The sequence below is a fragment of the Neurospora tetraspora genome (assembly GCF_033439725.1).
Source record: "Neurospora tetraspora strain CBS 560.94 chromosome Unknown B0H65scaffold_1, whole genome shotgun sequence".
In the NCBI taxonomy this organism is placed as follows: Eukaryota; Fungi; Ascomycota; class Sordariomycetes; order Sordariales; family Sordariaceae; genus Neurospora; species Neurospora tetraspora.
The window spans coordinates 3,828,200-3,856,126 of record NW_026944383.1 but is presented as its reverse complement, the minus strand read 5'-3'; the positions used below and the strand labels follow the sequence as shown (position 1 = coordinate 3,856,126).

Below are 27,927 nucleotides of genomic sequence, written 5' to 3'. Positions count from 1 at the left end.
ACGTGAGCGAAGACGACGGTGCCGACCTATCAACCCCATATTACGGTCCAGCGGTTTTTTCTAGTCATCCAAGCGTCGCTCTTTTAGAGATATGGGCAACAGTTCGCGGACTCGTCCAGGGCAGACTAGTAGTAGCAGTATCGCGAAGGGTCCGACAAAAGACGTCAAGGAAGTCAACTTATCCCGCTCAAACCGATCCAAGCCCTCGAACTCCGGCAGGCACCCGCCTATGAAGAGAGCAGGGACGCCTGTGGGCGGCCACTCCGCAGATACTAGCTCGTCAACGAGTTCAGAAGATATCGCACCGGAAATTGTGGTCTGGACTGGGGACATGGATACGATGGACTCGGAGGAGTCGTCCTCTCCAGAAAGCCCACTGCCGGCAGACGAGTATGTTGCTATGTTTGTTTTTCCTCATCGAGACCATTACACCTTATGTTTAACTCCCGCTTGCCATGAAGTTCTGGCTGTCCCTCATCGCTGACTTCCATGTAGCTCTCCACAGTTACCATCACTATCGCAAGCCACGGAAGAGCCAAGTGCCCAAAATGAAGACGCCTCGAGCCAGTTTTCATCGCTCTTATCGGAGCCTCCAGAGTCGTCACCACTTATATCACCTCAAGATGATAACGCGGTGGAGCAGGAAAACCCGATCACCCAGTCCGCCAGTAGCCTATCGGACCAGCACTCGAACTCGTCATCCCATGCGCCATCCGTAACAAGCAAGGCTACGACCCCTGTGGATGTGGATGGACCGAAGGAGCTTTCAACAAGACAAGAGTCATCTGAGCCACTGCCTCCTTTACTGGTATCTCCCTCTCCGAAGACGCCTCTAGAAGAGCATCAACCGACACCAGCTGTGGAGGAATCTCCTCAATCGGATGGACAACCACAAGCCGAGCTACAAATACAGCCATCAGCTCAACCAGAACAGGAAGTCCACCTCTCGCCTCTGCCAACGATGGACGAGCCCCCTACAGCAGCAGTTGAAACCGCATCTCCACCTGATGAACCCAAGCCACTGATGGAGGAGCGGAAGATCAAGGAAGAGTCGCCGGAGGAGGTAGTGCTGGGATCAGCAAGGCAAGCTTCGGTGCCTCAAGAAACTGAAACCCTGGACGTATCAATGGAAGAAGCTCCAGCTACGGATGCGGTAGCGCAAGAAGCCCCAGCGCAAGATGTCCCGATGTTGGAAGCGCCTCCTCAAGAGACACCGGACCAGGAAGCACCGCCACAGGATATAGTCATGGAAGAACCTCCGGCTTACGAATCTCTGACTCATGAACCTCCGGCAGAAGAGCCTCCGGCTCAAAGCGTATCGACGCTAGATGCCCCATCTCAGAAAATCCCAGCACAAGAAACTTCAGTCCCGGCGACGCCAGTACACGAAGCGCCCGCCCAGCCAACACCAGTGCAAGGATCCTTGCCTCGAAACGCAGGTACAAATACGGCGTCCACAGACACCCCGAGGCGGCGATACAACGTCCGCCCCAAAGTCACCATACCTCCCAATCTTCCACTACCGGATTATGCTATGCAATGTATCTCTGCAGCGGAGGCTTCGAGACTCAACCCATATGCTTTGCACCAGGAGGAATATCTCATGCTCCGAGACCATATCAGCCACGCCCAAGTAACAACGTATCTGAATATCAGGAATGGTATTCTAAGGCTGTGGGTAAGGAATCCTCAAATAGCTGTTACTCGGGAAGAAGCTGTTGGATGCGCCAAAGACACCCGTTGGTTTGACGCTGCCAGCCTATGTTTCGACTGGCTTGTTCGTCGGGGATACATCAACTTTGGGTGCGTAGGTTACCGGCATTCAAAGAAGCATGCTTCCAAAGACTCGTCAACTGCCACCCTCAAGCAAAGAACAGTCGCTGTTCTGGGAGCAGGTATGGCTGGACTGGGCTGCGCGAGGCAGCTCGAGGGACTCTTTGCACAGTATGCAAAGAAGTTCAGAGACATGGGTGAAGAGCTTCCGCGAGTAATTGTAATCGAAGGTCGGAACCGAATAGGTGGCAGGGTTTACTCTCGCCCCTTTGCATCTAAGCCTGCGCGAATCCCGGAAAATTTCCAGGGGAAGCGATTCACTGCAGAAATGGGAGGTATGATCATCACGGGATTTGAACGTGGTAACCCCATCAACATTCTGCTCAGGGCACAGCTCGGAATTCCATACAGGCCATTGCGGCCAGACACAACTCTGTACGACTCGAACGGCAAGCCCGTAGATTTACACCGAGATCAGCTGGTCGAGAATCTGTACAATGACTGCCTCGACCGGGTCAGCGAATACAAGTTTAAGCAGCCCACCTCCAAGCTGATCGAGGGCAACAGGGAGTTGATTGATGAGGGCAAGGATAGCTCCGCGGAAGCCTACAAGACCATACGGCAGGTAGAGGAATCAACTGCCGCTCAGCCGCATGCGCCGCCTGTGTCGGAACAGAGCATAGCACCACAGGTGAATCTTGTCCCGATCTCCTCGGACCGTGCTACAGGCCGCGTCCACACCGAGCCTGGCACGCCAGGTGCACTTAAAGCAGCATACAAAGCGAAACTCTTGGGATGGGCCTTGAAGCAGGGTGTTTCAGAAGATGCCGACCTTGACCTCGAGACACCGGCCAAAGAGCCTGGTGCCAACCTCGGAAGCGTTGTTGATAACATGTTCGCCCAGTACAGAGATATTGTGGACTTGACCGCACAAGACTACAGGCTCTTGAACTGGCACGTCGCCAACCTGGAGTATAGCAATGCTATCAACTACAACAAACTGAGTCTCCAGGGGTGGGACATTGATGCCGGCAACGAATGGGAAGGGAGTCATACCATGGTCATTGGCGGCTATCAGAGCGTGCCAAAAGGCCTCATGCTGCTGCCTACGCCGCTCGACGTTCGACGAAAGTCACCCGTCAACAAAATAACATATACAACAGAAAGCACGGCAGGTCCAGCGGTAATCGAGTGCGAAGATGGATTTAGGGTGGAAGCTGACTTCGTCGTCAACACGATACCTCTGGGCGTGCTCAAGCATGGTAATATCAAGTTTGAGCCACCGCTGCCAGAGTGGAAGTCTAGTGCCATCGAACGGATGGGCTTTGGTGCTCTCAACAAGGTCATCCTCGTGTACAAGGAGGCCTTCTGGGACGAGGATCGCGACATCTTTGGCGTCCTAAGAACCCCGCCCAATCGGCACAGCTTGGACCAGAAGGACTACGCCTCCCAGAGGGGTCGTTTCTTCCAGTGGTTCAACGTGACCCAAACCAGTGGGTTACCGGTCCTGCTAGCTCTCATGGCTGGCGACGCCGGCTACGACACCGAGCAAACCTGTAACGACGATCTCGTCAAGGAAGCCACCGACGTCCTGCGCCGCGTCTACGGGTCAAAGGTTCAACAACCGATCGAGGCCATCGTAACCAGATGGGCATCGGACAAGTTCGCGCGGGGAAGCTACTCCTCCGCGGGTCCCGACATGAAAGCAGATGACTACGACACCATGGCCAAGCCCATCAGCAACCTCTTCTTCGCGGGCGAGCACACATGCGGCACCCACCCCGCCACCGTCCACGGCGCTTACCTCTCCGGTCTACGGGCCGCCTCCGAGGTGCTCGAGGCGATGCTCGGCCCCATCGAGATACCGACGCCCCTCATCATCCCCAAGGAATCATCCTCCCTCTCTCTCAAGCGCAAAGCCGCAGCCTTATCATCCGAAACCACCACTACTACTGTGACAAACAGCTACGGCACCATGTCCTCCACCCGCAACCCCGAACAAGCCCGTCTCGAAGCCTACGACATCGCCCTCTGGGACTCCATCACCTCGCAAATCGGCCTTCGCCCACAAAAACCCTCCAAACCCGTTGTATCAGGTTACATCTTCTTCAGCAAAGCGCACTACGACGACGCGCGCAAGCGGTGCGAAGCCGGGCGTCGCCCCGGCAAGGGGAAAGCGTCAGGTAACGAGGTCAGGATGATGAGCGCCAAGATGTGGAAGGATGCTTCGCCGGAAGAAAAGAGGCCGTTTGAAGAGCAGGCGGAGGAAAGTAAACGCGTGCATGCGGTGGCGATGAAGGAGTGGAATGAGAAGGCACAGGAGTGGGATCGCAAGGCGACGGAATTGAAGGGGGTTTATGAGAGGGAGAATCCGTATGTGCCGTTGAGTGCGCTGGTTGTTAAGGCTGAGGAAGGAGGGGTTGGAAGTAGCCCTGCTGTTGCTAGTGGTAGTGGGAGTGGGAGTGGAATTGGGAGGAATGGGAGGAGGGCGAGGTGGGCGGGTGAGAAGGTGGGGAGTTATGCGGAGGATGAGGGGAGTGATGTTGATGTTGAGATGACTGGGTGAGTATGATGTGTGTGAGTGAGCGAGTGAGTGAGTGAGTCAGTGGGTAAGGAAGCAAAAAGGGATTTGGGATCGCTGGAAAATGGTCTAAGGAGAAGGAATAGGCAAGGCAGAAAGGCGGGTATGATGTCTTTTCGGTCGCCTTTGGCTGGTGGCTGTATGGGGGTGAATTCGTATGTACGTGTCTTATCAGGCGTTTGGCAAGGCATGAAAGAAGGAGGTGTTGGTGACAACTTGTCTTAAAGTCTAGGTGGCAGAGGAAACAGCAAATACGTTTTTATCATGCCTTTACTTCCACTTCCACGTTGTCCACACACACACATACACACAGCATACTTCTTCGTTCTACTCTTCAACATTGTTCTGATGGCATAGCTGGCATAGATGCAAACGTCGTCTTGTCTAGACCAGGCGGGGAGCAAGTATAAAACTTCACAGCCAATGAAACAACCAGTCTCATAACCGTTGGTCATCCGAGAGACTCTCATCCCATCTTTAATGCCTTTCGTCTGGCTTGGCTAGAATGTACCCATAAATAAGCGGCGGCGGCGCACATGGAGGTGGGTTGGTGGGATAGGATGAAATTACTCGTCGGTTAGGTGCACGCATTGGCCACCCTCTGGGGGCCAGCCATGTGGGGCCTCCCTTTGGGGGCCCGCTTACAGCCAGCCAACCGACTCTCATCGTCCCTTTGAGAGTCGGGATTTTTATATATATTTTGCAAGCGGTATATCTTTTAAAAACCTTATATAGCTAGAACTTCATCATTTTTAATCGTATAATATTGTGAATAGCTTCAAATTGCTCGTCTTAACTAGATCATTTCATTTACTATAGCGCATTTCGATTCTAACATTACTACGCGGGCGGAAAAGGCTATACGTCATTACCTCGCCCGTTAGAAGCGTATAATACATACTAATTCGAAGGGGAATAACCGTAAAGGTAAGAGTAATAGCTCTATGATGAAAGACGTTGTATAATTTTATAACGTTAGTAAACCCGTAATTAAAAAGTATATATAATTTATTTAAAAGGGGAAGGTATTATTAACTAATATAGATACCTATCGTCTGCTAGCGTTAACCCCTAACGAAGATAAGGCTTTCAATATTGTGGTTTAAATTATTAACCGCGGCTACTTTCCCTTAAATAATACTTCCCTCGTTAAATTAACTAACTAATTGCGAGCTTAATAGCTATACCCCCTATTTATTAATGTTTATAGAAATTAGTTTATAGATTAGCGTAAAAAATATTTAGAATTTGAATTTAAAGCGGTTAACTTTAAGGTCATGAAGAGGATAAGCGTTAAAGCTCAATTAAATTCTCTAGAAAATTAATTTAAAGAGGTGAAGGCTATTTATAATAGTTTTAATATTAAGGAAGAGAACGTCTAGAATATAAATAAATTTTCCTTCTAAATAGGGGAAATTAAGGGAATTATAAAAGTATAAAAATTTCCTTGTAGTTATTACTCCTGATATTACCTTATTAGCTTTTACTATATTAATTAGTATAGTAATAGGTACTATCTATAAAGAATAGAGTTCGAACGAGGAAGGTGATATTTAATCTTAATAATAAAGAAAGTTTAACTATTATCGATGCTATATCGGCTATAATAAAGAGTATCCCTTCCTACTTAATATTTAAGGTATAAATTATAGTGAGATTAGGCTATTTTATTTATAATTAATGTTAATTTTACTAATTCGAATATAAATATAAAAGAACGTATAAGTTAGTTATAAGATTGATCTCAATGTGGTTATTATTAATATATTAACTAAATATAATAATGCCTATTGAATACTATAATAAATTAAATATTTTAATAAATATTCTTTTAAATTATCCTCCTCCTTCGACGGCTATACTATTGACGATTAGTTTGGTTTATTATTTAATTGCTCGCTTCCTTTTAAAAGATTAGAACCTTTTGAAAGGGATAGAGTAACTGTTAGTTTCTTGTTAGTAACGAAACCGAAGGTATATTAAGTATTATTTATAAATGGATTTAAAGCTTACAAGGACTTATATATTTTATAGTCTTATAAGGCCTTCAATATTATACTTTATATTCTACCCTTATATATTAACTATATATTTTAATTATTCGTTATAGGGGTTTATTAAGTAGTTAAGAAGGCTTATTAGAAAGCTCTAATAGACGAAATTACTAGTGGGGCTATTAATATTAACCGTATAGTCTTTTTAAATAATTGGAAGAAGGTTAAGGAAGCGGGCTTTATTTAAAGTAATATTTATAAAGGATAGGAGAAAATTAGTCTTTAACTATTTAAATTGAATATATTAATTATAACTATAATAAAATTACGTAGGTATAAGGTTAACAAGATTTACTAGACGTCCTCTTCAATAAATTTCATAAAATTATAAAAATATAATAGGAATTTTTATTTCCTAATTACTTTAAAGTTGTAATTCTATATAAAGTACTACGTAGGTTAAAATTACCAATTATTTAATAACAAGTCAATAAGTATAGTTCGCCTATTAAGAAGGTTTATAACGAGGCTAAAATTGCGTTTAAAGTGTTTATTAATACTTAAAAGTTAGTATCTAATTAGTAAAAATATTATAGACGTTATATTAAAGTTAAAGCCTAAAAATAGAACCTTTGTAAGTATATGGCTATTAGTAATAGAGCTTATATAAAGGAGGTTCTTAATGCTAAGGTTGTAGCGAAAAAGGTGGTTGATATAGAGGAAGGTTTGAAAGAGACTTAGCGAGCTAGTATAGCTTTTATTAAAAAGGTTGCCCTCGAGGAAAACCTTGGACTTAAGTAGTGGCTTCTACGTAAAGGAAAGGCTAAGAAAAAGGCTGAGCCTAATAATACTAACATCCCTAACAATTACAGCCTTATTTATATAATAAAGAATAATCCTAAATATAATAGAATTTTATTAATGAAAGAGAAATAGGACGAGGTTATTATTGAGAAAGATTGCCGTACTTTGTTTACTAGTATGGGTCTTAATTATTTATATTATATATTAGAAATGTATGCTTTTAAAAAGGTATTGTTAGATTAGAATATAGATACTTTTTTTATTGGCTTTGAAGACGAGGAGGATTTATATTATAAGTTTATAAGGAAGGCCACCCTTCTTGGTTACTATGAAAATTTTGTACTTTTTAAAATATATATTAAGAAGCGGGCTAGGAAAGTTCAAAGAGGAAGTTCGTCTTTAGTCGAGTTTTTCCTTAATAACGAAGGTATAGATATACTTAGTAAACTCCTAACTATACCGCAGCACCCCTATTTAATAAGTATATAAATACGAGTTGGGCCGTCGTTTAGACTATTTACTTTAATACTATGCCCTCCTAGAAAAAGGTTTAAGAAGGGAAAGGAGAAGGCTATTAATATAGATTTTGACGAGGAGGTTACTATAGTAATTATAACGGTAGCAGGTATGAAGCTAAAGGTGCTCGTAAGCTGTACAAGGGTAATAATTATTATAAACGACGATTTTAATGATAATGGGAGTTTACAAGGGGAGGAGAAGGAAGAGAAGGAGTTGGATATTGTATTGTGAGTACGGGCTATAAAGACTTTATAATACTATAATAATATATTACGATAATTTAATTATAAAAGAAATATATTACTAAATGCGCGTAATCGAGATTATTAATCTGAATATTTTATTATCTTTTTTGCTTGTGTTTTGGTAAAGATATGGATTGTTAGGGTTTTTAAAAGATATACCGCTTATAAAATATATGTAAAAATCCCGACTCTCAAAGGGACGATGAGAGTCGGTTGGCTGGCTGCAAGCGAGACCCCCAGAGGGTGGACTCCACACCTAACCGACGAGTAGGTACACAAGCCAACTTATCCGAGCTCACTGAGACGGAAGCCGCTCCCCACATCACCACCTGCGGCCCTCGGTCTGGATGAAACTTGCATGCGGCGTAGTTAGGTTGCTTACTGAGAAACTCGCCAACGAATGAATACTGGATGAGATTGTCATGCATCTGTAAGCGCTCATCCCAGCTGTATTTTGTTGTGTGGACTGAGACTACAATAGCTATTTCCTCGAGGCTTACTAACCACGGAGTAGGCAGGTGTGAAAGAAGTCGTACATTTCATGGACTGAAGGCGTTGGTACAGTAATGAGAAAGCTAGCTCATTAAATGGTATGGAGGAAGACATTGGCACGCAACTTTTTGGACTGGGACCAGACATACCACACCACACACACTCATATACTTTCGACCGTGTTGATGATGCATGGATGAATGTTAAGTGAGAGTGCAGATAGGGATGGATTTCGGCTCTGGTCCTTTTTCTGTTCAGGTCTCTCCTCCTCTCCTTTTCTTCTCTCAACATCAACATCAACAACAACACATCTTCGTCTGCTATTAATAAACTGCGGTTGTTTAGGCTGCTGTTTACATATCGGCCGAAGCGGTGGCACCAGTGATAATTTCGACCAACTCGCCGGTAATGACGGCCTGGCGGGTACGGTTGAAGAGAATCTGGTACTTGCTGATCATCTCGCCGGCGTTCTTGGAGGCGTTCTGGATAAGGGGTAAGAGGATTCACGTCAGTAGTCTGTCCGTCGTCGACTTCAAAGAGGTGGCATGGGACGGGAGAAGAACTCACGTCCATGGCGTTGCGACGGGCAGAGATCTCGCAGGCGTGACCCTCGCAGAGAGCCCAGTAGAGGGAGTTGGCGAGGGCGTACTCGCGGAGGTTGCCAAGGACCTCCTCATCAACCTCGAAAGCGGAGAAGTTGGCTGGATATAACTTTGTCAGCTAGCTGAACCTCGACGGGCATCATGGTGGCCGACAGGACGTACGGGAAGCGAGGATGGCCTCCTCGGAAAATGCCTCAATGACGGTGGGCTCGTAGCTGGTGGCGTTGATGAACTTGTTGTAGACAATCTCAACGGAAGAGTAGTCGCCCTTGAGCTGGGTGATCTGGTCGGCGATGGCAGAGGCCTCGACGAAGGTGGGAATGTCCTTGCCAACACCAGAGAAGTTGAGGACGATGTCCTTGCTGTTGGTACGGGAGAGCTGGGCCTTGGCCTTCTCGCCGATGATGACGATGTCGAACTCAGGCTCGGAGGCGGCGCGGCGACGGATGAAGCGCGCAAGACCGGAGTGGACACCACCGCAGAGACCCTTGTCGGAGGAGCAGACGACGACGAGCTTCTTCTTGCCCTCAACCTCGAGAGGCTTAGTCTCGGCCGAGGTGAAGACCTCGTTGCTGGTGGCACCGTAGCCACGGGACTCGGTCATGGCACGCTGGGCGCGGTTGAGCTTGGTCGAGGCAACAATCTTCATGGTGTTGGTGATCTTCTCGATGTTGCGAATCGACTTGAGGCGGGTCTCGATTTCACGGAGAGTCGCGAAGGTGGCCGCGCCGGGAGCAGCCGCTCTGTTGTCATGACCTTTAATCAGTCTGCATGTTCTGTCTCAAGCTTCGATATGTCGGGGCTATCGTGTGTCCGTTCTCGTTTGTAGGTCCAAGTCCTCTCCTCTCTCTCCCCAGCCAACCCGTTCCCTGCTTGCTTGCTTGCTTGCTTGCTTGGTGCTGCCCCTCCATATATCGGACGTCATGTATCGGGGACCCGGCGGCGCATCGCATTCTTTCCGGAGTCGCACAGAGAGCTGAGAGCCAGAAGCAGACCCGGAGGAGCTGTAGTCGGTTGGTGCACGGCGGTTGACGAACAGACGGAGGCGAGACGACGAGATGTTGGACGGAGACGGAGCACTCTAGGAAAGAAGGACATGTATTTTTTTTCTTGGGAGAGCACCTACCGGGACGAGACGGCGGCTCCAGCTCTCAGGGCCGGGCGGGCAGCTCTGGACAGCATTTTGAGATGGATATTTGACGAGGGAGAGAGCTGCTGGAGAGGAGTGGCCCGGGGTTGACCACTTGATATTCAGGCGGCAATTGATCGTGGGGGAGTGATCAATGGGAATAGGACGCAATTGGCGTGAGAGGTTTGCTGAGGTCGGTTCCACACTTTCCGCTCTCTCTGCTCACTTTCCGGCCGTGCTTTCTTCGTGGCCGTAGTGCCGCTGTCCAGTCCCAGTCGGGCGCCTTCGCCTTTTTCCCGGCTAGAGCCTGGCAATGGCTGAGGACTGCTGCCCGGCCATTGGCTTTCCATGACGGTGGAATGCGCCTGGACGGCCAGCTTGCTGCCAAGTTCTGCCGGGCTTGCCAGCCGTGACAGCTGTCAGAGCTTCCATGTAGGTGGGGCACCCGGTCTGGCCCGCACCTGCGATCCTGCACCGCTGCAGCACCACCACTGCACCAGTGGCAGCAGACGGACATGTGGTACATCTCACTACCGGCGACTTTTCAATCGTGAAGAGCGAGAGCTGTCTTGAAATGGAAGTTCCTTCTGTTAGAGACCGTGCCATCCACCTCACTGAAACCTGCCTGGCATCTGGGTGTGAATTTGGTGCTCACTGGAACGAGGAAGAGCCTTGCAAACGCTTGTATCAAAAGCGTCAAGTCTCAGTGTCCTTAAACAGTAAACAACCTAAGTCACCCACAGAGCAAGGTAAGCAAGCACACGGAACCTTCACTTTGATGGAGATCAGACGACGCGGTGTTTTTTCTGTTTGAGTGATTGAGGTTGTTGTTACCTCCAGCTCTGTGGTGCAATCATCGTGAGGCTGGGTGATCACGATCCCAGTGGTGTCTATGACGGACGTGCTATTTGTTCGCCACAACTCAAGACTTCCATTCCATATCACACTCACGACACTGACGGGCGCGCACTACGCTAGAAACACTCAGACTCAAGGTACCGAGAGCCGGGACGCGCTAAAAAGGTACCAGCCTCTCACAGGTGCCCCGACCCAGGGAGACCGAACCTCCCCCTGCGACCGCGACGACGCATCGAAGTGGAAACCTTGGCTGGAGGTCCCGACTGGAGACTCGCCTCAGTTCTCACTCAGGTCCCAGGTCGCCCATACGCCCACACGCCCACACACCCACAGCACCCACACTTCCACAGCCTGGCGGTCCTGGCAACGACTGCCCAGAAAGAGTTGCAGGGTGGAGCCCCAGGATTTATCTTTAACAGCCTCCCGATTGCCCTTGCTCTCCCCGACTTCGTTCATGCTGCCATCCGCCTTCGCTTTTTTTCCCTTCACTTCTTCTCCCTCACCTTGCGCCATTCTGGCTCTCTCCACCCTCCAGGCTCTCCACATCCTCTCTTTTTTCACACACTCATTCCATTGACCGGCCATCTCGATATCTCGCGCACCCACCTTGACGAGTCCCCGAGACCCTCGCTTTCCAGCCTTGGTCACCAAGTGACTTGCACCAAGAGTCTGTCCACGGTCAAAGGTGTAGGCGGTCACCTCTTACGGCGAATTCTTTCTCTCCACGTCTTCCTTCCTAGCGACGACCGACGACCTTTTCGACTCGGTTGCTCTGCAGACATCTTGCTAGCAACCTTCGCCACTGCTTAGCGGCCGCTACGTCTCTGGTCGGCTTTTGCGCCCTTACACTTTCGCACGCAGTGCCGACACCGCAACACGCTTTAGCAACCATGTCTTCCGGCTCTGAAGACGACAAGCCGCTCGCCAAGGTCAACGGCCACCACGGTACGTCGATGCTTCTGTGATCAGTCACACCTTTCCCCATCAACTCTCGCTCATCACCCCTTCACTCTATCCTTTGCCCACCGTCACACGGTTTGCCAGCCGATTCGAGTCGACGTGTCATGCCTTCCATGGCCTCGTCTTCTAGACGTAACCTGTCATTGTACCACGCCCATGAGACTAACTCTTCATCAACTGTAGCTTCGGCGCCGACTATCTCCAAGGCCGATGATCGTGCCATGGACGCTGCTGATTCCAAGGCTCATATGGCTCCCGTTGGTGTCTCCATCCGCAACGGCCCCGTCGGCCAGGACAGGATGGACATCGACTCCCCAGTAAACGGTCAGGCTAAGCGCAAGTCGCGGGCATCCGTTGACCAGTCTGTCAACTACAAGGATGAGTCCAGTGATGACGAAGCACCCTTGGTAGGCTTCCCTGTCTTTCCAGCTTGGTATCCTTGCTTGGTCTGTGGCTAACTAGGACAGGCGAAACGTTCAAAAACACAACATAAGCAACCAGACTCCGATAGCGACGACGAGCCGATCGCGAAAAAGAATGGCGCGAGATTGCCTCCCTCCGCCAAGAACACGGATATGGACGAAGATTCCGATGATGACGAACCTCTCGGAAAGATCGCCGCGAAGAAGGCCAGCATCGAGAAGGCAGCCGCTAAGGAAGCCAAGAGTATCCGGGCTGATACCAAGGCCAAGAAGCCTGCTGCTAAGAAGGTCGTCAAGGATGAATCCTCCGATGACGAACCCCTTGCGAAACCCACCAAACGACAGGCCAACGGCACAGCTGCGAAGAAGACGAACGGTGTGAAGAAGGAGGAGTCTGACTCGGATGCGCCCATCGCCAAGCGGGCGAAGAAGGCACCTGCTGCAAAGCCTGCTGCAAAGCCTGCTGCGAAGGCTGCCGCGAAGGCCGCCCCGAAGGGCAAGGCTGCCACTGCCAAGAAGCCCGTCAAGGAGGAATCGAAGGACATCACTGATGAGGACGATGAGGAAGAGGAGTATAAATGGTGGGAGGAGTCGGCGAAGAAGGAAGATGACAGTATCAAGTGGACCACCTTGGAGCACAACGGTGTCATCTTCCCCGAGGACTACCAACGTCTGCCCAAGGACGTCAAGCTGCTCTACGATGGAACGCCGGTCGAACTCGACATTGAGGCCGAGGAAGCTGCCACCTTTTTTGGCTTCATGCTTAATTCGACGGTGAATGTTGAGAACCCAACTTTCCAGAAGAACTTCTTCAGGGACTTCAAGGAGATCCTAGATCGGACAGGTGGCGCCAAGGACAAGAACGGCAAAAAGGTCGACATCAAGGAATTCGAAAAACTCGACTTCTCCCAGTTGTGGGCTTACAAGGACGCTCAAACGAAGGCCAAGAATGCCCGGTCGTCAGCAGAGAAGAAGGCCGAGAAGGCCGAGAAAGACAAGAGGGACGCCCCCTATCTGTATTGCAAGTGGGATGGGCGAAAAGAAAAGGTCGGTAACCCCAGAGTGGAAATTCCAGGACTTTTCCGCGGTCGCGGTGACCACCCCAAGACCGGGTGTATCAAGAAGCGTGTCTTGCCAGAGCAAATCACCATCAACATTGGCAAGGAGGCCAAGGTCCCAGAGCCGCCAGCTGGCCACAAGTGGAAGGCCGTTCAACATGACAACAAGGCAACTTGGCTCGCAATGTGGCAAGAGAACATCAACGGACACTACAAGTATGTGATGTTGGCAGCAAACAGTACTGTCAAGGGCAAGGCCGATTTCAAGAAGTTCGAAAAGGCCCGTGAGCTCAAGAAACACATCGACCGCATCCGTGCCGACTACACCAAGGATCTCAAGAGCGAGGTCATGGCTGACAGGCAACGCGCAACGGCCATGTACCTCATTGACAAGTTCGCTCTCAGAGCCGGTAACGAAAAGGATACCGAAAACGAGGCCGAGACTGTCGGGTGCTGCTCTCTCAAGTACGAGCACGTCACCCTCAGGGAACCCAACACTGTCATTTTCGACTTCTTGGGTAAGGACAGTATTCGTTTCTATAACGAGTTCACGGTCGATCGCCAGGTCTTCAAGAACCTCAAGATGTTCAAGAAGCCTCCCAAGGAGGACGGAGATGACATCTTCGACAGACTGACGGTAGGTTTATTCTCCTTTACATGATTTGGAGCGTTGCTAACTCGCTATGTAGACAACCCAACTCAACAAGCACTTGTCGAGCTACATGCCTGGGCTCACGGCAAAGGTTTTCCGTACTTACAACGCATCGTACACCATGTCTAAGCTGCTGCAGGAGCTCAAGGTGACGAATGCCACGGTCCATGAAAAGGTCAAGCTCTACAATGACTGCAACCGCCAAGTTGCTATTCTCTGCAACCACAAGCGCACTGTCGGTGCTGGCCATGAGCAGCAGATGAAGAAACTCGTCGAGCAGATTAAGGGTCTGCGATACCAGAAATGGCGGACAAAGATGATGATGCTCGACCTTGACCCCAAGCTCAAGAAGAAGAAGGGTGCTGCCTTCTTTGAGCTTGATGAGGACTTGACAGAGGAGTGGGTCAAGACTCATCAGGAGTTCCTCGTTGAGGACCAGAAGACCAAGATCAACAAGAAGTTCGAAAAGGACAACGAGAAGCGGGTGGCCGAGGGCGAGAAGCCTCTGCCTGCCAGCGAGCTCAAGGAGCGACTCAAGGCGGCATCCGAACTAGAAGCCAAGTTTAAGAAGGAGAACAAGACCAAGAAGGTTGAGGCTGAAGGCAAGGGTCCTTCTGTCGAGAAGCTGGAGGCAGCTCTTGTGAAGCTTGATCAGCGTATCAAGAACCTGGAGCTGCAGTCCGCGGATCGTGAAGGAAACAAAGAGGTTGCTCTTGGCACCTCCAAAATTGTAAGTTGGATTGGTTTCCCATTAACATGCACAGCAGGATGCTAACTCTCTATCACAGAACTACATTGACCCCCGTCTTACGGTCGTCTTCTCGGCTAAGTTTAATGTGCCTATCGAGAAGTTCTTCTCCAAGACGTTGCGCGAAAAGTTCAAGTGGGCTATCGAGTCTGTCGGAAACGACTCGACGTGGGAGTTCTGAGGTTGGCCAAGCATCGTCATTCGTATTCTGATAAGTCATTCACACAAGTCGTTCCTATAGACAACAACATGAATGCCCATGTTTTTTTGCGCCTTTCACCCAAATCACACACGAAGTAGCCTTGATAGACCCTTTGGTGAATCGTTTTACTATTCTCACTTGGGACATCTTGGGTTTTGTTAGAAAGCTTGCTGGACGCCTATGCCAGAATTACAAAAAGCAAGCGACGCGAAGGTTTTATGCTGTCTAATGGTTAGGGAAACGCTGGAGGCAAATTGCTTGCTCTTTGATGGGTTATATGGGGTTTCCATTAGCATTGCGCATAGCTTGATCTCGGAGGATGGAGTTACGGAGGTTGGTGTTCACTCCCTTTTGGTGTCGAGGTTGGTCATTGAAAAGGGTCAAGAAGGATCCAGGGTTCAAGATAGATGGTTCGCTATATCCCAAAACTTAGATTGAACTATCCTTAACAGCGACTTAAGATCGACCATCGTCAGTTATCGCGAGCACGCCTATTGGTGAGGATAGAAATCCCTAGAGGTAGAGAGGCAATGGTATGTGCAGATACAAGATGAGACAAAACTACCAGAAATCGACTGCGTACGTGCCCAAACAAAGGAATCTACCGTTTGAATGTTGATCAGGTTGTCCAACTTGTGTGTATGTGGTGTCTATCGTGATGTAGGAGTACAAAAATTTCCCATACCATAGGTACATTATCTTTCCCTCCGTTTCCAATCATATACATATAACATTGCCGTCGCCGATACATATCAGATCTCTATCAAGCCAAATTCCTCAAACGCCGTATTAGGTAAATGCCCAAAACCAAATTGAATCTTACGCCTGCAAATGCATCGTGCTGCTGGCTCCTACGCCTCCGACCTCGAAGGGAGAAGAAGACCCAGCCAATGATTGAGCAACGCAAAGACTGTATGTTGTCATGCCACTCAGGATGTCCCATCAAGCCTCTCAAACCAAGCACCCAACAAAGGCAGCAAGAGCCACCGTCACAAGCGACGTAGCAACCAGCAGACCCTGCGGCGGTCTCATCATGGCGCTCGCCGCGCCAACAGGCACAATCTTCCCATTTGGTTTCATAACCCAGCCTGCAGGAATCGACCCGTGCGTGTTAGTTCCGCCGCTGCTGCCGCCGTTAGAAGAACCACCGATGCCGCCAACGGGCACCGACCCGCCCGACGACCCCGTATTCGTCGCCGCCACCGCGCTCGCCGTCACCGTGACCGTCCCGGCTTTACCCAAGTTCCCATTCACCTGCCCGCCCTCGGCAATGATGCTCTGCCACGTGCCGCTCGTGTCGCCGTACCGGTACGACTTGCCCGTCGAGTAATCGCTGACCATCACGCTCTGGACCACCATGCTGAACGGGCCCTTGGAGTAATCCGTCGGGCCCATAGCCCACTGGATGGTTCCCGGCGAGTTGGCGCTGTCACCGCCTGACCACGCGCCGAACTTGACTTGCATCGGAGTCTGCGGGTACTGGCCCCCCGCATCGTTGACGGTCAACTGGCGCACAAGAGTGCCGCCCACGTACCAATTGATTCTCTCAGAGGTCCAGTCGATCGTGTACTTGACGAACTGGCCCTGGCTGTTGGGGGCCGGGTTGAACTGCCCCCGGTCGTAGGTGGCGGTTTTCCCCTGGTAGAAGAAGTTGGTTTGCACGTACGTGTTGTCGGCGCCCAGCCACTCGAAGTCGATCTCGTCGAGGTCGTCGGATTGGAGGACCAGGGAAGAAACGATGCCGGCGCCGGGGGCCGCCTTCATGGTTAATTCGACCCGCCCAAACATGATGTAGAAGACCGAGGTTAGCTGCGGGGAGTCGCCGGATTTGGCGACGGTGAAGGAGACGCCGTCGTTTCGCGAGTAGGAGGGGGTGCCGCCGTAGGCGTTGAAGGAGTTGACGGCGCCTTGGGTGAAGTCGACGTCGATGGCCATGCCGAGGGCGGTGTTTGGGGGGCAGTCGGCTGGAAGGAGAGGAAGTGGTGTTAGGCATGTTTTTTTCTCTCTCTTTCTTACTTTTGGATGGATATGTGAGTCTGAGATGAGAAAGGTTTTTGAGGACTTACTTCGTTGTGTTGGGTTACATGCTGTCCATGTTTGCGCGGAAGCTACACTTGCGAAAGCAGCTGTCACCGCTGTTCGCCAACTTAGGGACACCATGGTTGTTGTTTTGTGCTCCCAAGGTCTTGTGGTGACACAGGGGGGCTAGGAATAATTATTTGAGAGCTTTGGACTGATGAGGCAACCAAGGCTCGGGTTTTGGGTCTTCGAAATTGAATCGGTGTTCTCGATCGCGGGGTGGGTTGGTAGGACGGACTCGTGTGAGCGGTGATGTGATGGTGGAGAGCTCGAAGCCGAAGCGGCGGTCACAGATTCGAACGGTTTTCGGGAGTGATGGGTCACGACAGCAAATCTGAGTATAAATTGACAGAGTTGTTGATGTATGACGACAGATGGGACGACAGTTCAACGAGTGACGATAATCGGTCCCAGACGTGGTAGTAGTCTTATGTATACGAACAGGAAAAGAAGGGTAGCGGGATCTTGCATGACACTTGCCCTGTTCCTGGCTTTTAATGGTACCAAGTCAGTGTATCAATGAATGCAGCGAATGCGTAAACGCGCGTGGAAAGAGAAAAAGAGGGTCCGGGAATTCAGAATCCTAGAATCACACTCTCCGATCACATCGTGGGATGAGTCCTGGTCAGACTGGCTGAGTACGAGACGGTCGGCGGTCCAGGTCTTGTCCAGTCTGTCCCAGCCTCTCACAAGTCACCAACCTGCCAGAATCGTCATCGTAGGCTCCCCACCATCAGCTCTCTCTGGGCCGCCTGGGCTTGAAGCCAAGGAGCCTGTTTTTCAAAGGACCACTGGGGCCTTGAATTGAGAGCTCCATCGAATAACATTTTGGCCATCGGACAAGTTTCGTCCTGTTTCGTTTGGCCAAAGTTTTCTTTGCTGAAACGATGTATGAATGTTTCTTTTGTTTCTTTACGGATGTCAGGACCTTGAATTTTTTTGGGATTTTCAAAGGACGGGAGGTTGGGGGTGTGTTTGAGGTTTCTTGGGGGGTACGGACAAACGCTCTTGTTTGTGTTGTTGCACTGAGATTGGAGAGGTCTTCGGCACACTGCCACCGCTGCCATCACGGACCAGTGAATCGGGTGGTTGGGAGTGGGTTTTCTTGGCGTGACGCCAACATCTCGGCCCGCCCAAATCGTGAAAAAGTTTCGGTGGTTCCGGCTCCATTGTGGCTCAGAACCCTCGGCGCCGCTTCTCCGTAAATGCTCCACTTTTCCGTTATCAGGTCTTCCGTTGGGCGGGTCGCTCCCGTTGTGTTCCACTTCGGAGTTTCACGTTGCCTCGACACCGCATTGTTGACTTTTGTTGTGATGGAGAAAAACAAGAAAGGGGTAAGTCGTCGTGAGTGTTGCGTGCCACGACTACTGTACATGATCTGGAAACATCGGATGATATCTGTCGCCATACGGCAAGAGCGCTTCCTACATACGGCACTTGCATGCATTGAGGTGGTTCCTTCCAAACAAATGATGAAATTGACCCGAGCATGGTCTTCAGTTATCTCCCGCAATTCTATTACAATACAAGGCTGAAGTCTCTCTGTGTCTCGTCTTCCATTTCCCTTCCCCGCAAATCTCCATCATTCTCTCAACTCTTCGATTTCCAGATGCTTCAATCTCGTTCTTCACTTCTTCACTTCTTCGCTCCAGCTCTTGAAATGTAGGCAAGGGGCCTTTCAAACGCTTTGTCGTCTTTACCGCGATGCCGTTCATCAACATGCGAATGGTAAATACATGGCCCCTTCTTAATCATATGGCCCACATGATCTCCCACCCATGTCTGAATATCGATGCTGACAGCGGCGTTTTCCAGAAAAAGACAGGCCTAAGTAACCGAAATGTATTCTTCTTTTGTTGCTGGCGAAAGGCGTAGCTGTTGAAGCCGCGTGGCTTGCTAAAACGACTATCGCGGCCTGCACGAGAACCGAGAACAGCAGAGCGGGCTTGATGAAATCGACTTTCGCCATGCATATGCCATGCAGTTCAACGTATGGGTTGGAGTTTCTCCTCGTCTCCTGGACTCGGTGCAACACATTTCCACCTCCTATAAAGACCGTGGCCCAAAAGGCTGGCCGCCATTGCGAGGGAAATGGCCCACGGAAGGTATCCGAGCAGCATCAGATTTGCACTCGCTCCGACGGCATATCCGGCGACTCCAGCGCCAGCGACAAAAACTAGGTAAACGAACAACTGGAACGGATCCTTCTCCTGCCGGCGATGGATGAATGACGAGACACAGCAGCCGTACACCAGACATGACCAGAGCATCAACCCGTCTGAAGGAGATAAAATGACGCCTTTTCCATTGCGTTCCCTTGGGCTTTCTGGGTGGTTCTACAAGCAGTATTGTCAACAAAACCATTAAGGTGTTCGATGAAGGAGTGCCACTCACCCCTCTCTGGCCGTACGTATGGTCGTTGTGGGAAGTATACCGCCAGATCACGGCGCTACACAGAGCCCCGAGACATATCTCAACAACATCGGATCTCCAGCTCCATGTTGCAGCTTGCTCCGGCACCTTCCCGGACCGGTGTCGAAGCGGGCATGTTCGGACATTAATTGGATTCATTGGAGCTTCGGCTAATGAGTGGTTGCAAGGAAGCTGACGACTGGGTATCGCATGAAGGTGAATTCAGATACGGCCATCGGCTCAAGCATTCGAGTACCATCATCATGGCATTCCCATGGACTAAATATTCCCGCTTTCTTTCTCTATCCCTCTTTTCAGGTTTCAGCTTGCCTGAATCGGCAGATTAGATCACCGGATGCCCGGGCGGTTGCAGATGACTTTAACACCCAACTACCCCTACCAATTCTATCAATATCATGCTCATGTTTTCGGTCAAAGATGCAGCCCTATGCTGAACGATAACTAATGTCTCACCCTTATGCGTGAAGACCCAAGGCACACCGGTTGGGTATCAGGCTGCCCCTCAGCACAATAGGCTGGCAGTGAGGCTGACAGCTTTCACCGAAAACTGGGCCAATCCGAAGACAGAACGCATATGACTCCTTCGTAAGGCAACCTGCGAACCACGGCGGAGAACCTCTGCCAGGCTATGAACGAGGCAATAACGAGAAATCAAAGACGGAAGCAACCGGCTCGAACTACGAAAGACACCATCATTGGTTTATGAGCCTTTCAGAATCATCTGGCCGGCCTCCCAATGTGTGGCAGCATTGTGTCGCCCAATGGTGGCTGTGCCGGACGACTGCCTTGGGTTTCCGGGAGGAAGATCAAGCCCTCAAATCTACCCCATAGCCTCTCGTTATCGCTCCGAGAGTCTTGTATCAACAGGTCAAACGATGGACCACATCATGTATCGGGCTATCTTCTATAAATCCTTCGCCACCATCCTGCTCCAACAGTAGATTCCGTCGCATTACGCACAACAACTCTCAACCCTAAACACCAAACAACTATTCGGCCAGAAAATAGACTTAGGGATTGGATAAGACTGGTTATGAGCCGCCCCGACACTTGAGATCCTGACACTTTGCCCAACATGGATCCCGACTTGGGTGATGCGGACTCTATGTCGTCCTTCTGTCCTCGTACCTTGATCTACAGCTTAGTTCGAGCCGCAAAAATCGTTTCTTGTGGGATCATGGTCAGCACCGCAGTCTTGTTCCCAATCGCCAACGATGGGAACTTCTCCTTCCTTCGTCTGTAAGGAGCCCTGGGCTTTCTTTTCGTTGTCCATGCCGTGTACTGACAGCCTCATAGCACCCTCGTCCTATTCATAGTCTCGGCGGCGGTGTATCTCACGATAAATGTTCAGTCGCTTATCAAGTAGGCATAGCCCTCATCCGGTTTTTTGTTTTAGTTTCAACTAATGCTCTGAAGAATCGGCCCATGTACCGCCCCGGTAGCATTGTTTGTATTGCTGCAGGCTGTCCTATCTGCTGGATCTTCGAGCAACAGCCTCATCCCTTGGCTCCCTCTTGGTTTCGCGTTTACGAGCATCAGTACCGTGATCATCGATAGCATTTGCAAGCGGTTCAAGACTCCAGCCCCAGTGCCACCAGACAAGAAATTACCACACACCTCCGTGGACCTCCAAAGCAATACCTCGTTCCGGTCTAGTCCTAGTTCATCTGACAACATGCCTCCTCCGGAATCTTACCTCCAGGAACGAGAGTTCTTCGTTAGGCATGGGCCATCGTCTCACTGTACGTGTAGCACGCACACAGGGAGTTCGGATATCTGCCTTTCCGATATTTCTGGACGGTGCCGATCGGAGTGGGATCTACCAACCCGGAGCCATTTTGTTCGCTGATTTTCATCCGAACCCTTCACAAGAAGCCGCCTATGTCGGGAGACGTCAGGATGACGAGGTTTTCGAACCCAACCCTGGTGACACCCACCATCCGTTGACGGATATTTCGTAGCAGGTTTTGCTTTCACAGGAGCCAGATAATCAACGCACCCCGACTGTTGGACAAAGTATACACTCAAAGTGGAATACGTGAAAAATGGTGTTTCTGATCAAGAAGATCAGATTATTCAGTACCAACAGAGTGTGCATGTCCGTCACGGACGGTTTAGAGCAATTGGTAGCTCGGTCAAAACGGACCACTACGCTCTATGGAACTTCTGCCTGAGTTCCAGGGAGATATCATATATCTTCCAATATTTCCAGAACTGAAGCTTCTGTTTTCTTCTCATTTCTTCAATTTTCTTTGCTGTCAACCACAAAAGATTACCGAAGCACTGGATGCTGCCCGTGGATGGCCTCCGAAGATCCAAGAAGGACTGTCCTTACATCCTGAGTCGGCCCGGAAGTTCTCTTCAAAATCACCTTCAAATCCGGACTTTGCCAAAAGGATTCCATCACTCGGCTTGTCATCGCCCAACTCCAGGTCACGTCCTGTCATCGAGTCGATTTTCCTGGTCGAAGTAACTATCGCCACTCGCATAACAGCATGTTCGAGGTTCGCAACGAGATATCCGGGTGGAGGGTGAGGTGGGCTGGTGTTGTCGCAATGGCTCCCCCACAAGCATATGGCTGCATGCATACAAGGGGAGCATCTCTCTGTTATGGCGTTTGATACAGGAGTAGAAAGATAAAAGACACGCAGAAACGGTCACCATTATCAACATTTGTGGTCACGATGGAGATATCTGGTGTCGGTGTGGTGATAGAGACTGGTGGAACGCACGGTTATCAACAGACTCGAGCTGCACTTGAGATTAGTCTATGTACGACAGTTGAGTCTGGGCGGTATTGGTAGCGGCATGTGCATACACGTGTACCTATTACGAGTTGGCCACACCGCATTTGCACACAGAGCCGAGCCGATTTTCTGTTACGTCAGCCACTGAAGTTCATTCCTCAACTTGAACGCTTCAAGGTCACTTGACGTCGGCCTTCTTTGCTTTTGTGCCGGGATCACAGCTTCAAAGACCCCTTCTCGGCCCCTCAGAGCCCCTCAAAGACACTTCAAGCCCCTGTTTGCCTTTGGGTAACAGCCGGTTAACAGCGGATGAGATGTCACTCTTCCCCGCTATCGGCTCATTGTTATCAGGGGCGCTTGTGTCTTTGCTTACATGTTAGCCATTCGTTGATGCGGCTCTTAGTACAAGATACTCGCTTATCAACATTAACCTCCTTCCTTTCAGTATCTCCAATCCACTTCAAATTCGAGTCATCTTTCCTGTGACTCCATCTATATTAGTCATATCTTTCTTTGACCGGAGTGTTTAAATATCGGCATCCTCAAGTTTTGGATTTGTAATCCTGCCCGAACATCAATCACTTATATACTTTTCCGGAGCGAGCACACGGACCCCGGCTGACGTTGCGGAGTCCAAATCATCGGTTCCCCGAATCCACCAGCACCACACCCGGCCAGAATGATCATCAACGGCTCCGGCGCCGGCCGCCAGCCCTCATCCGAATTGGTGAATGGCAACAAAACCGAACAATCGGCTCGCCATTTTCATTCCAACTCCAACGATGTCAGTGCTTTGGAGACGCTTGGTCCCGCAGCCAAGCTAACGGACGCCGACCCTTCTGAAATCCCGCCTGCATCAGCTCCCGGCCGGCAGAATGCAGTCACCATTAACGACATCCTGGAAAGACGTGCCAAAGCCGGCAGGCTCATTGCACCGACCGCTTCTTACTCCGATAGCGACATGTTTAAGGGTCCGGTATGTTTCATGTCATTGAACCCTAACCCTCTATCACTTACACGGGCCCTCGACGGAAAGGGGGGGAGGTAACTGACTTATTTTCAACTACTATAGCAAGTGGGCAAACCTAAATCCCAGTCTATGGACCGTAAGACTCTCCCTTGATCCAAGCACTTCTGCCAAATCATATAAATTAACACACACAACCAGACCACCTCTCCCCCGAATCCCTCTCCCGCCACCCCTGCGCCCTCAAACAAGCCGCCCGCCACCTCAAAACCCCCGGCCTCATCTCCCTCGGCGGCGGCCTTCCCTGCGCCGAGTACTTCCCCATCGAATCCATCACCCTCAAAGTGCCTACACCCCCTCACTTCTCCGAAGCCGCCACTGCCTCTTCGGGTGCCGAAGTCCGCATAGGCAAGTACGACGTCACCGACCCTCTCATCCAAGGCACCTACGACCTGTCCATCGCGCTCAACTACGCGCAAGCCACGGGCTCCGCGCAGCTGTCGAGGTTCGTCACCGAGCACACTGAATTAGTCCACAACCCGCCTTACAGCGACTGGCGGTCCTGCCTGACGGTAGGCAGCACGGGTGCTTTGGAGCAGACTCTTCGCATGCTCTGCGACGGGCCGGGGAGGGGTGATTGTTTGTTGACGGAGGAGTATTCCTTCTCCACGGCTTTGGAGACTGCGAACCCCTTGGGGGTGAAGGTGGTGGGTGTCAAGATGGACGAGCAAGGGTTGTTGCCGGAAGCGATGGATGAGCTTTTGTCCGGGTGGGATCCCAAGGAGAGGGAGGGCAGGAGGAAGCCGCATGTGTTGTACACGGTGCCGAGCGGACAGAATCCTACGGGCGCCACGCAGGGGTTGGAGAGGAGGAGGGAGGTGTATGAGGTGGCGAGGAAACATGATTTGTTTGTGATTGAGGATGAGCCGTATTATTATATCCAGATGCCGTTGGAGACGGGGGCGACCACGGCCGCAAAAGAAGGCGAAGAGGGCGCAGACGGTGAGGGCAAAGAAGAAGAAGAGACGGTGGAATCCTTCATCTCCTCCCTCATCCCCTCTCTCCTATCCATGGACGTCGACGGCCGCGTCCTGCGCATGGATTCCTTCTCCAAGGTGGTCGTACCCGGCTCGCGCGTCGGGTGGGTGACGGCCTCGGAGCAGATCATCGAGCGGTACATCCGTCACGCGGAGGTGTGCAACCAAGGGCCCAGCGGCATCTCGCAGGTGATCCTGTACAAGCTGCTGGACGAGCAGTGGGGACATGAGGGGTACTTCAAGTGGTTGATGAATCTGAGGGGCGAGTATACCAAGCGGAGGGATACCATGGTGGCGGCGGTTGAGAAGTTCTTGCCGAAGGAGGTGGTGAGCTGGAGTGTGCCGGTTGCTGGCATGTTTGTAAGTTTGCTTCAATCCTGTTGCAGCAATCTGCATTCGTCCTTTGACGATACTAACATAATTTTTTTTCTAGTACTGGCTCAAGGTAGATCATACCCAACACCCGGGTATTCAGGCTGGAAGAACCATTTTGGAAGTCGAAGAGGAGATATTCGACTCTTGCATAGCAAAGGGCGTTTTGGTTGCTCGAGGATCCTGGTTCCGCGCTGAACAAGATACGGAACCAAATGAGCTTTTTTTCCGTGCGACGTTTGCGGCAGCAACGGCTGAGAACATGACGGAGGCGATTAGAAGGTTTGGAGAGGCCGTTAGAGAGAGTTTCAAGTTGTGATCAAGGCCAGGCAGGGCTGGTCATCGATGGAGCTTGATTAGGTGCAGAGCGTTTCTTTTGGATACGAGCACGACATTGACATATAGCGAGCTTACAATGGCTGGTAGCAAAGTAAATTAGAGTAGTAAAATATTCCACTAAGAACTACTGAATTAGAAGCAGAGAGATAAACCGCCCAGCCGCCTAGAATGCCATATTCCCACTTGACAGGTTTATCCGATGCTAATATTTCAAATCACTCCCGCTTCGCCTCAAAGAACGCAACCTTGACTCCATCACCAGGCATCAAGACAATATCACTCTTCATCCTTGGCTTGCCTCCATCAATCTCATCCATGTAGCTCACCACCCTCTCGTACCGCTGGAATAGTCGCGTGAGCACATATCCCATTTCGGTAAGGGCGAATTGCTGGCCAATGCAGATACGCGGGCCACCGTTGAACGGGATATACTGCCATGGCTTCGGCTGCCAATGGAACCAGCGGTCTGGAGAGAAGACATCGACATCTGGGAATTTCTCGCTGATGGGAGGGTACAGATCGGATCGGCGTTGCATGACGAGAGTGCTATAACCGATGGGTGTATCCTTGAGAATGGCAATCGGCTGAGAGCCATCGGGACCACCACCACGGGGGAGAGTAGTATCCTTGAGGGCCATCCGTACACTGTACACAAGAAAAGGTTAGGAAACCATCATCTTGTTAGGAAACGTGTTTTGGAGACTTACTTGAAAGGAACTACGGGGTACAGCCGCAGAGTCTCGTTCATGACATTCTGAAGGTACTTCATGCTCTTGAGATCGTCATATGTGGGAGCGCGGTCAGGTCCGACAACGGAGAGGATCTCGGCGCGTAGCTTCGCCACAGTTTCGGGATGGCGGGCGAGCTCGTAAACTGTCCATGAGAGGGTGCAAGCGGTTGTGTCACGTCCGGCAAGGAGAACGGCCATCAGCTGGTCGTGCAACACTTGGCGGTTTTTGGTGAAACCAGCAAGGGCATGGAGGAAAGTGTAACCCTCGTCTCCCTTGGACTTGCTCGCAAGCTCCTCCTCATCAAGTCGAAGGGCGCGCTCGATGTAGAAGTTGATAGTTTCGTCGATGACTTTCAATCCTTCCCAGAAGGTCTTTCTCGGCACCAAACGGTTGAGAGGTCCGGCCCTGGCGATGACGCTCTGTACCCGTTGTACCTCCTGGAACGCATCGGCAAAAGGTTGTACAGGGGTGCTATTTTCTGTCAGCAGCCTAACATAAAACAAGAGAGGCATTGGGTAGGACAAACCTCAACGACTTGATATCTTTGCCAAGGAGGAAATCGGTGGCGGCGTCCAGAGTGTAGCGAAAGAAGAGATCGCTGATATCGACCGGCTTCCCGTTACCAGCTTCCATATCGACCATCTGATCCTCACCACTTAGGGCTCCTCCATTGGCGATTGTGCGGAATAGCATTTGCATATGATTCTCAAAACATTCCAAGTCACTGACACGGTCCTTGATGAACTGGGGACGGATCAGTTGACGGCTGGCGTGCCAGATATCGCCATCGGTCGTGAAGATGCTGTCACCCAAGAAATCCTTCCACTCCCGATGGAAGCCTTCGCCCTTGCCGTAGTCTCCAAATTGGGTGGCCAGAATGGCCTTGATGTTTTCCGGCTCCGAGGTAAAAACGATTCGACGACCAACAAGCCTGACCTCGCCAGTGTATCCACCGATGCTTCTGAACATCTGCTGCCAAAGCCGGAGGTTTCCGTGCTCAGCTGCCATCTTGATGGTGGTCCTGATGAACTTGGTGCCTTTGGGATGGTTAGTATGGTCTGATCTTTTTTTGGACGATGTAGGGGGGTAACTCGCCATAAAGTCCAGTGTCTCGGATCTTGGGAGGCCGCAAGCCCATTCTGTTGATTCTGAAGTTTTCCCATACTACCTGCAAATGTCTGAGGGCAATCAAACCGAGAAGCAGCCCTCCAAGGATGATCGGGGTATTCTTCAGGGAGAGGCTCCCAGCGAGGTCTTCGACTAAGCCCATTGTGACTGTAATAATGGTATGAGAGCAGGCTCAAAAGCCTCCCTCCGCCGCGTGGAATAACAAGAGGTTTTGAAAGTTCTGGGAAGACTTGGATCACGGCTTCAGTGAAGTGAAGTCAAAGGTATGATAGGATCATAGGAAGGTGGAGAGCATATAACCAAAGGGTGAGTAAAAAAGGACGAGATCACTAGTCTCCCCGATGTTGTTTGGAGAGTAGGACAGAGAGTATAGAAAGAGAAGAGTACAAAAAAGAGGAGGGGCATCAAATTCTCTTTAACGTAGTAGATCTCTGTCGTACCTGCTCTGCAGCCAAGCGGAAGGGTACAAAGGTGGCAGGCCGGGGTTGAACGGGGCAACAATAGTGAATAAGAGACACGAGGAAAAGCAGGTCTTGGAAACATGGGGCATGTCTAGTAACCCCAGGTTCGGATATTATCCAAAGACGCCAACGTGATGTTCCCGTTGAGTCTGAGACAATTTTCTGCGCATTATGGACGACAGCGTAATGGGACCATTCCGACGGAATGATCCCGAAGACCCCCCTCCCTTACCCTGGTAGAATCACCTCATGGCCATGCTGTTGGTCACCAAGAAGATATTGCACACCTTGACAGGCGGACCCCCATCGGCGATATAGGGTTGGACGTCATGAACCCCGTAGCATGGCACAAAGAAAGCCATTGGAGGATGGCTCGGAGCCCTGGAGCCTGGAGGGTGGTGATGTCCGTTGTGGTGGGAGTCAAGAGTTGTCGAGCAAGAAAGAATGGAGGTTGATCAGTACCTGTAGGCCAACCCGCACGGTCCAAGTGATGGACATCCGTGGCCTGTGATTCGCATTCCTGTGAAGGCAGTGCCGAGGCTCTCATGTCGAGAAAGATCTGAAAGAGGGGAAATGGTCGGGAAGCGGCGCAAT

The 27,927-nt window shown here is 50.4% G+C and overlaps 8 protein-coding genes across 8 annotated transcripts; 4 read left to right on the top strand and 4 right to left on the bottom strand.

The window, feature by feature from the left end:
* Nucleotides 1–91: 91 nt before the first annotated feature.
* B0H65DRAFT_416482 (flavin-containing amine oxidoreductase-domain containing protein) lies at nucleotides 92–4,339 on the top strand (the record flags this gene model as incomplete). Its single annotated transcript, XM_062824040.1, has 2 exons — nucleotides 92–390; nucleotides 496–4,339. The coding sequence occupies 2 exons, from the start codon at nucleotides 92–94 to the stop codon at nucleotides 4,337–4,339; spliced, it is 4,143 nt and encodes a 1,380-aa protein (XP_062686453.1).
* A 4,422-nt stretch (nucleotides 4,340–8,761) lies between these two features.
* Nucleotides 8,762–10,192, bottom strand: B0H65DRAFT_413472 (ATP synthase gamma chain mitochondrial precursor; the record flags this gene model as incomplete). The annotated part of the gene is made up of 4 exons (XM_062823849.1): nucleotides 8,762–8,890; nucleotides 8,976–9,109; nucleotides 9,173–9,777; nucleotides 10,137–10,192. 4 exons carry the CDS (start codon nucleotides 10,190–10,192, stop codon nucleotides 8,762–8,764), a joined length of 924 nt encoding a protein of 307 aa, XP_062686452.1.
* A 1,695-nt stretch (nucleotides 10,193–11,887) lies between these two features.
* On the top strand, nucleotides 11,888–15,018 carry B0H65DRAFT_414168 (DNA topoisomerase I; the record flags this gene model as incomplete). The annotated part of the gene is made up of 5 exons (XM_062823893.1): nucleotides 11,888–11,942; nucleotides 12,141–12,364; nucleotides 12,572–14,074; nucleotides 14,127–14,819; nucleotides 14,878–15,018. The coding sequence occupies 5 exons, from the start codon at nucleotides 11,888–11,890 to the stop codon at nucleotides 15,016–15,018; spliced, it is 2,616 nt and encodes an 871-aa protein (XP_062686451.1).
* A 582-nt stretch (nucleotides 15,019–15,600) lies between these two features.
* On the bottom strand, nucleotides 15,601–17,420 carry B0H65DRAFT_34763 (concanavalin A-like lectin/glucanase domain-containing protein). Its single transcript, XM_062823663.1, has 2 exons — nucleotides 17,106–17,420; nucleotides 15,601–17,003 (listed from the first exon to the last, which is right to left on the bottom strand). Exons 1-2 carry the CDS (start codon nucleotides 17,197–17,199, stop codon nucleotides 15,991–15,993), a joined length of 1,107 nt encoding a protein of 368 aa, XP_062686450.1. The 5' UTR covers nucleotides 17,200–17,420; the 3' UTR covers nucleotides 15,601–15,990.
* A 1,683-nt stretch (nucleotides 17,421–19,103) lies between these two features.
* Nucleotides 19,104–19,689, bottom strand: B0H65DRAFT_413969 (uncharacterized protein; the record flags this gene model as incomplete). The annotated part of the gene is made up of 2 exons (XM_062823880.1): nucleotides 19,104–19,454; nucleotides 19,513–19,689. 2 exons carry the CDS (start codon nucleotides 19,687–19,689, stop codon nucleotides 19,104–19,106), a joined length of 528 nt encoding a protein of 175 aa, XP_062686449.1.
* Nucleotides 19,690–20,158: 469 nt separating this feature from the next.
* Nucleotides 20,159–21,554, top strand: B0H65DRAFT_34724 (uncharacterized protein). The gene is made up of 3 exons (XM_062823662.1): nucleotides 20,159–20,790; nucleotides 20,848–20,913; nucleotides 20,968–21,554. The coding sequence occupies exons 1-3, from the start codon at nucleotides 20,627–20,629 to the stop codon at nucleotides 21,398–21,400; spliced, it is 663 nt and encodes a 220-aa protein (XP_062686448.1). The 5' UTR covers nucleotides 20,159–20,626; the 3' UTR covers nucleotides 21,401–21,554.
* Nucleotides 21,555–22,977: 1,423 nt separating this feature from the next.
* B0H65DRAFT_414319 (pyridoxal phosphate-dependent transferase) lies at nucleotides 22,978–24,993 on the top strand (the record flags this gene model as incomplete). The annotated part of the gene is made up of 4 exons (XM_062823910.1): nucleotides 22,978–23,274; nucleotides 23,371–23,404; nucleotides 23,467–24,662; nucleotides 24,736–24,993. The coding sequence occupies 4 exons, from the start codon at nucleotides 22,978–22,980 to the stop codon at nucleotides 24,991–24,993; spliced, it is 1,785 nt and encodes a 594-aa protein (XP_062686447.1).
* A 235-nt stretch (nucleotides 24,994–25,228) lies between these two features.
* On the bottom strand, nucleotides 25,229–27,014 carry B0H65DRAFT_417181 (cytochrome P450; the record flags this gene model as incomplete). The annotated part of the gene is made up of 4 exons (XM_062824074.1): nucleotides 25,229–25,658; nucleotides 25,721–26,215; nucleotides 26,271–26,807; nucleotides 26,836–27,014. The coding sequence occupies 4 exons, from the start codon at nucleotides 27,012–27,014 to the stop codon at nucleotides 25,229–25,231; spliced, it is 1,641 nt and encodes a 546-aa protein (XP_062686446.1).
* Nucleotides 27,015–27,927: the final 913 nt, after the last annotated feature.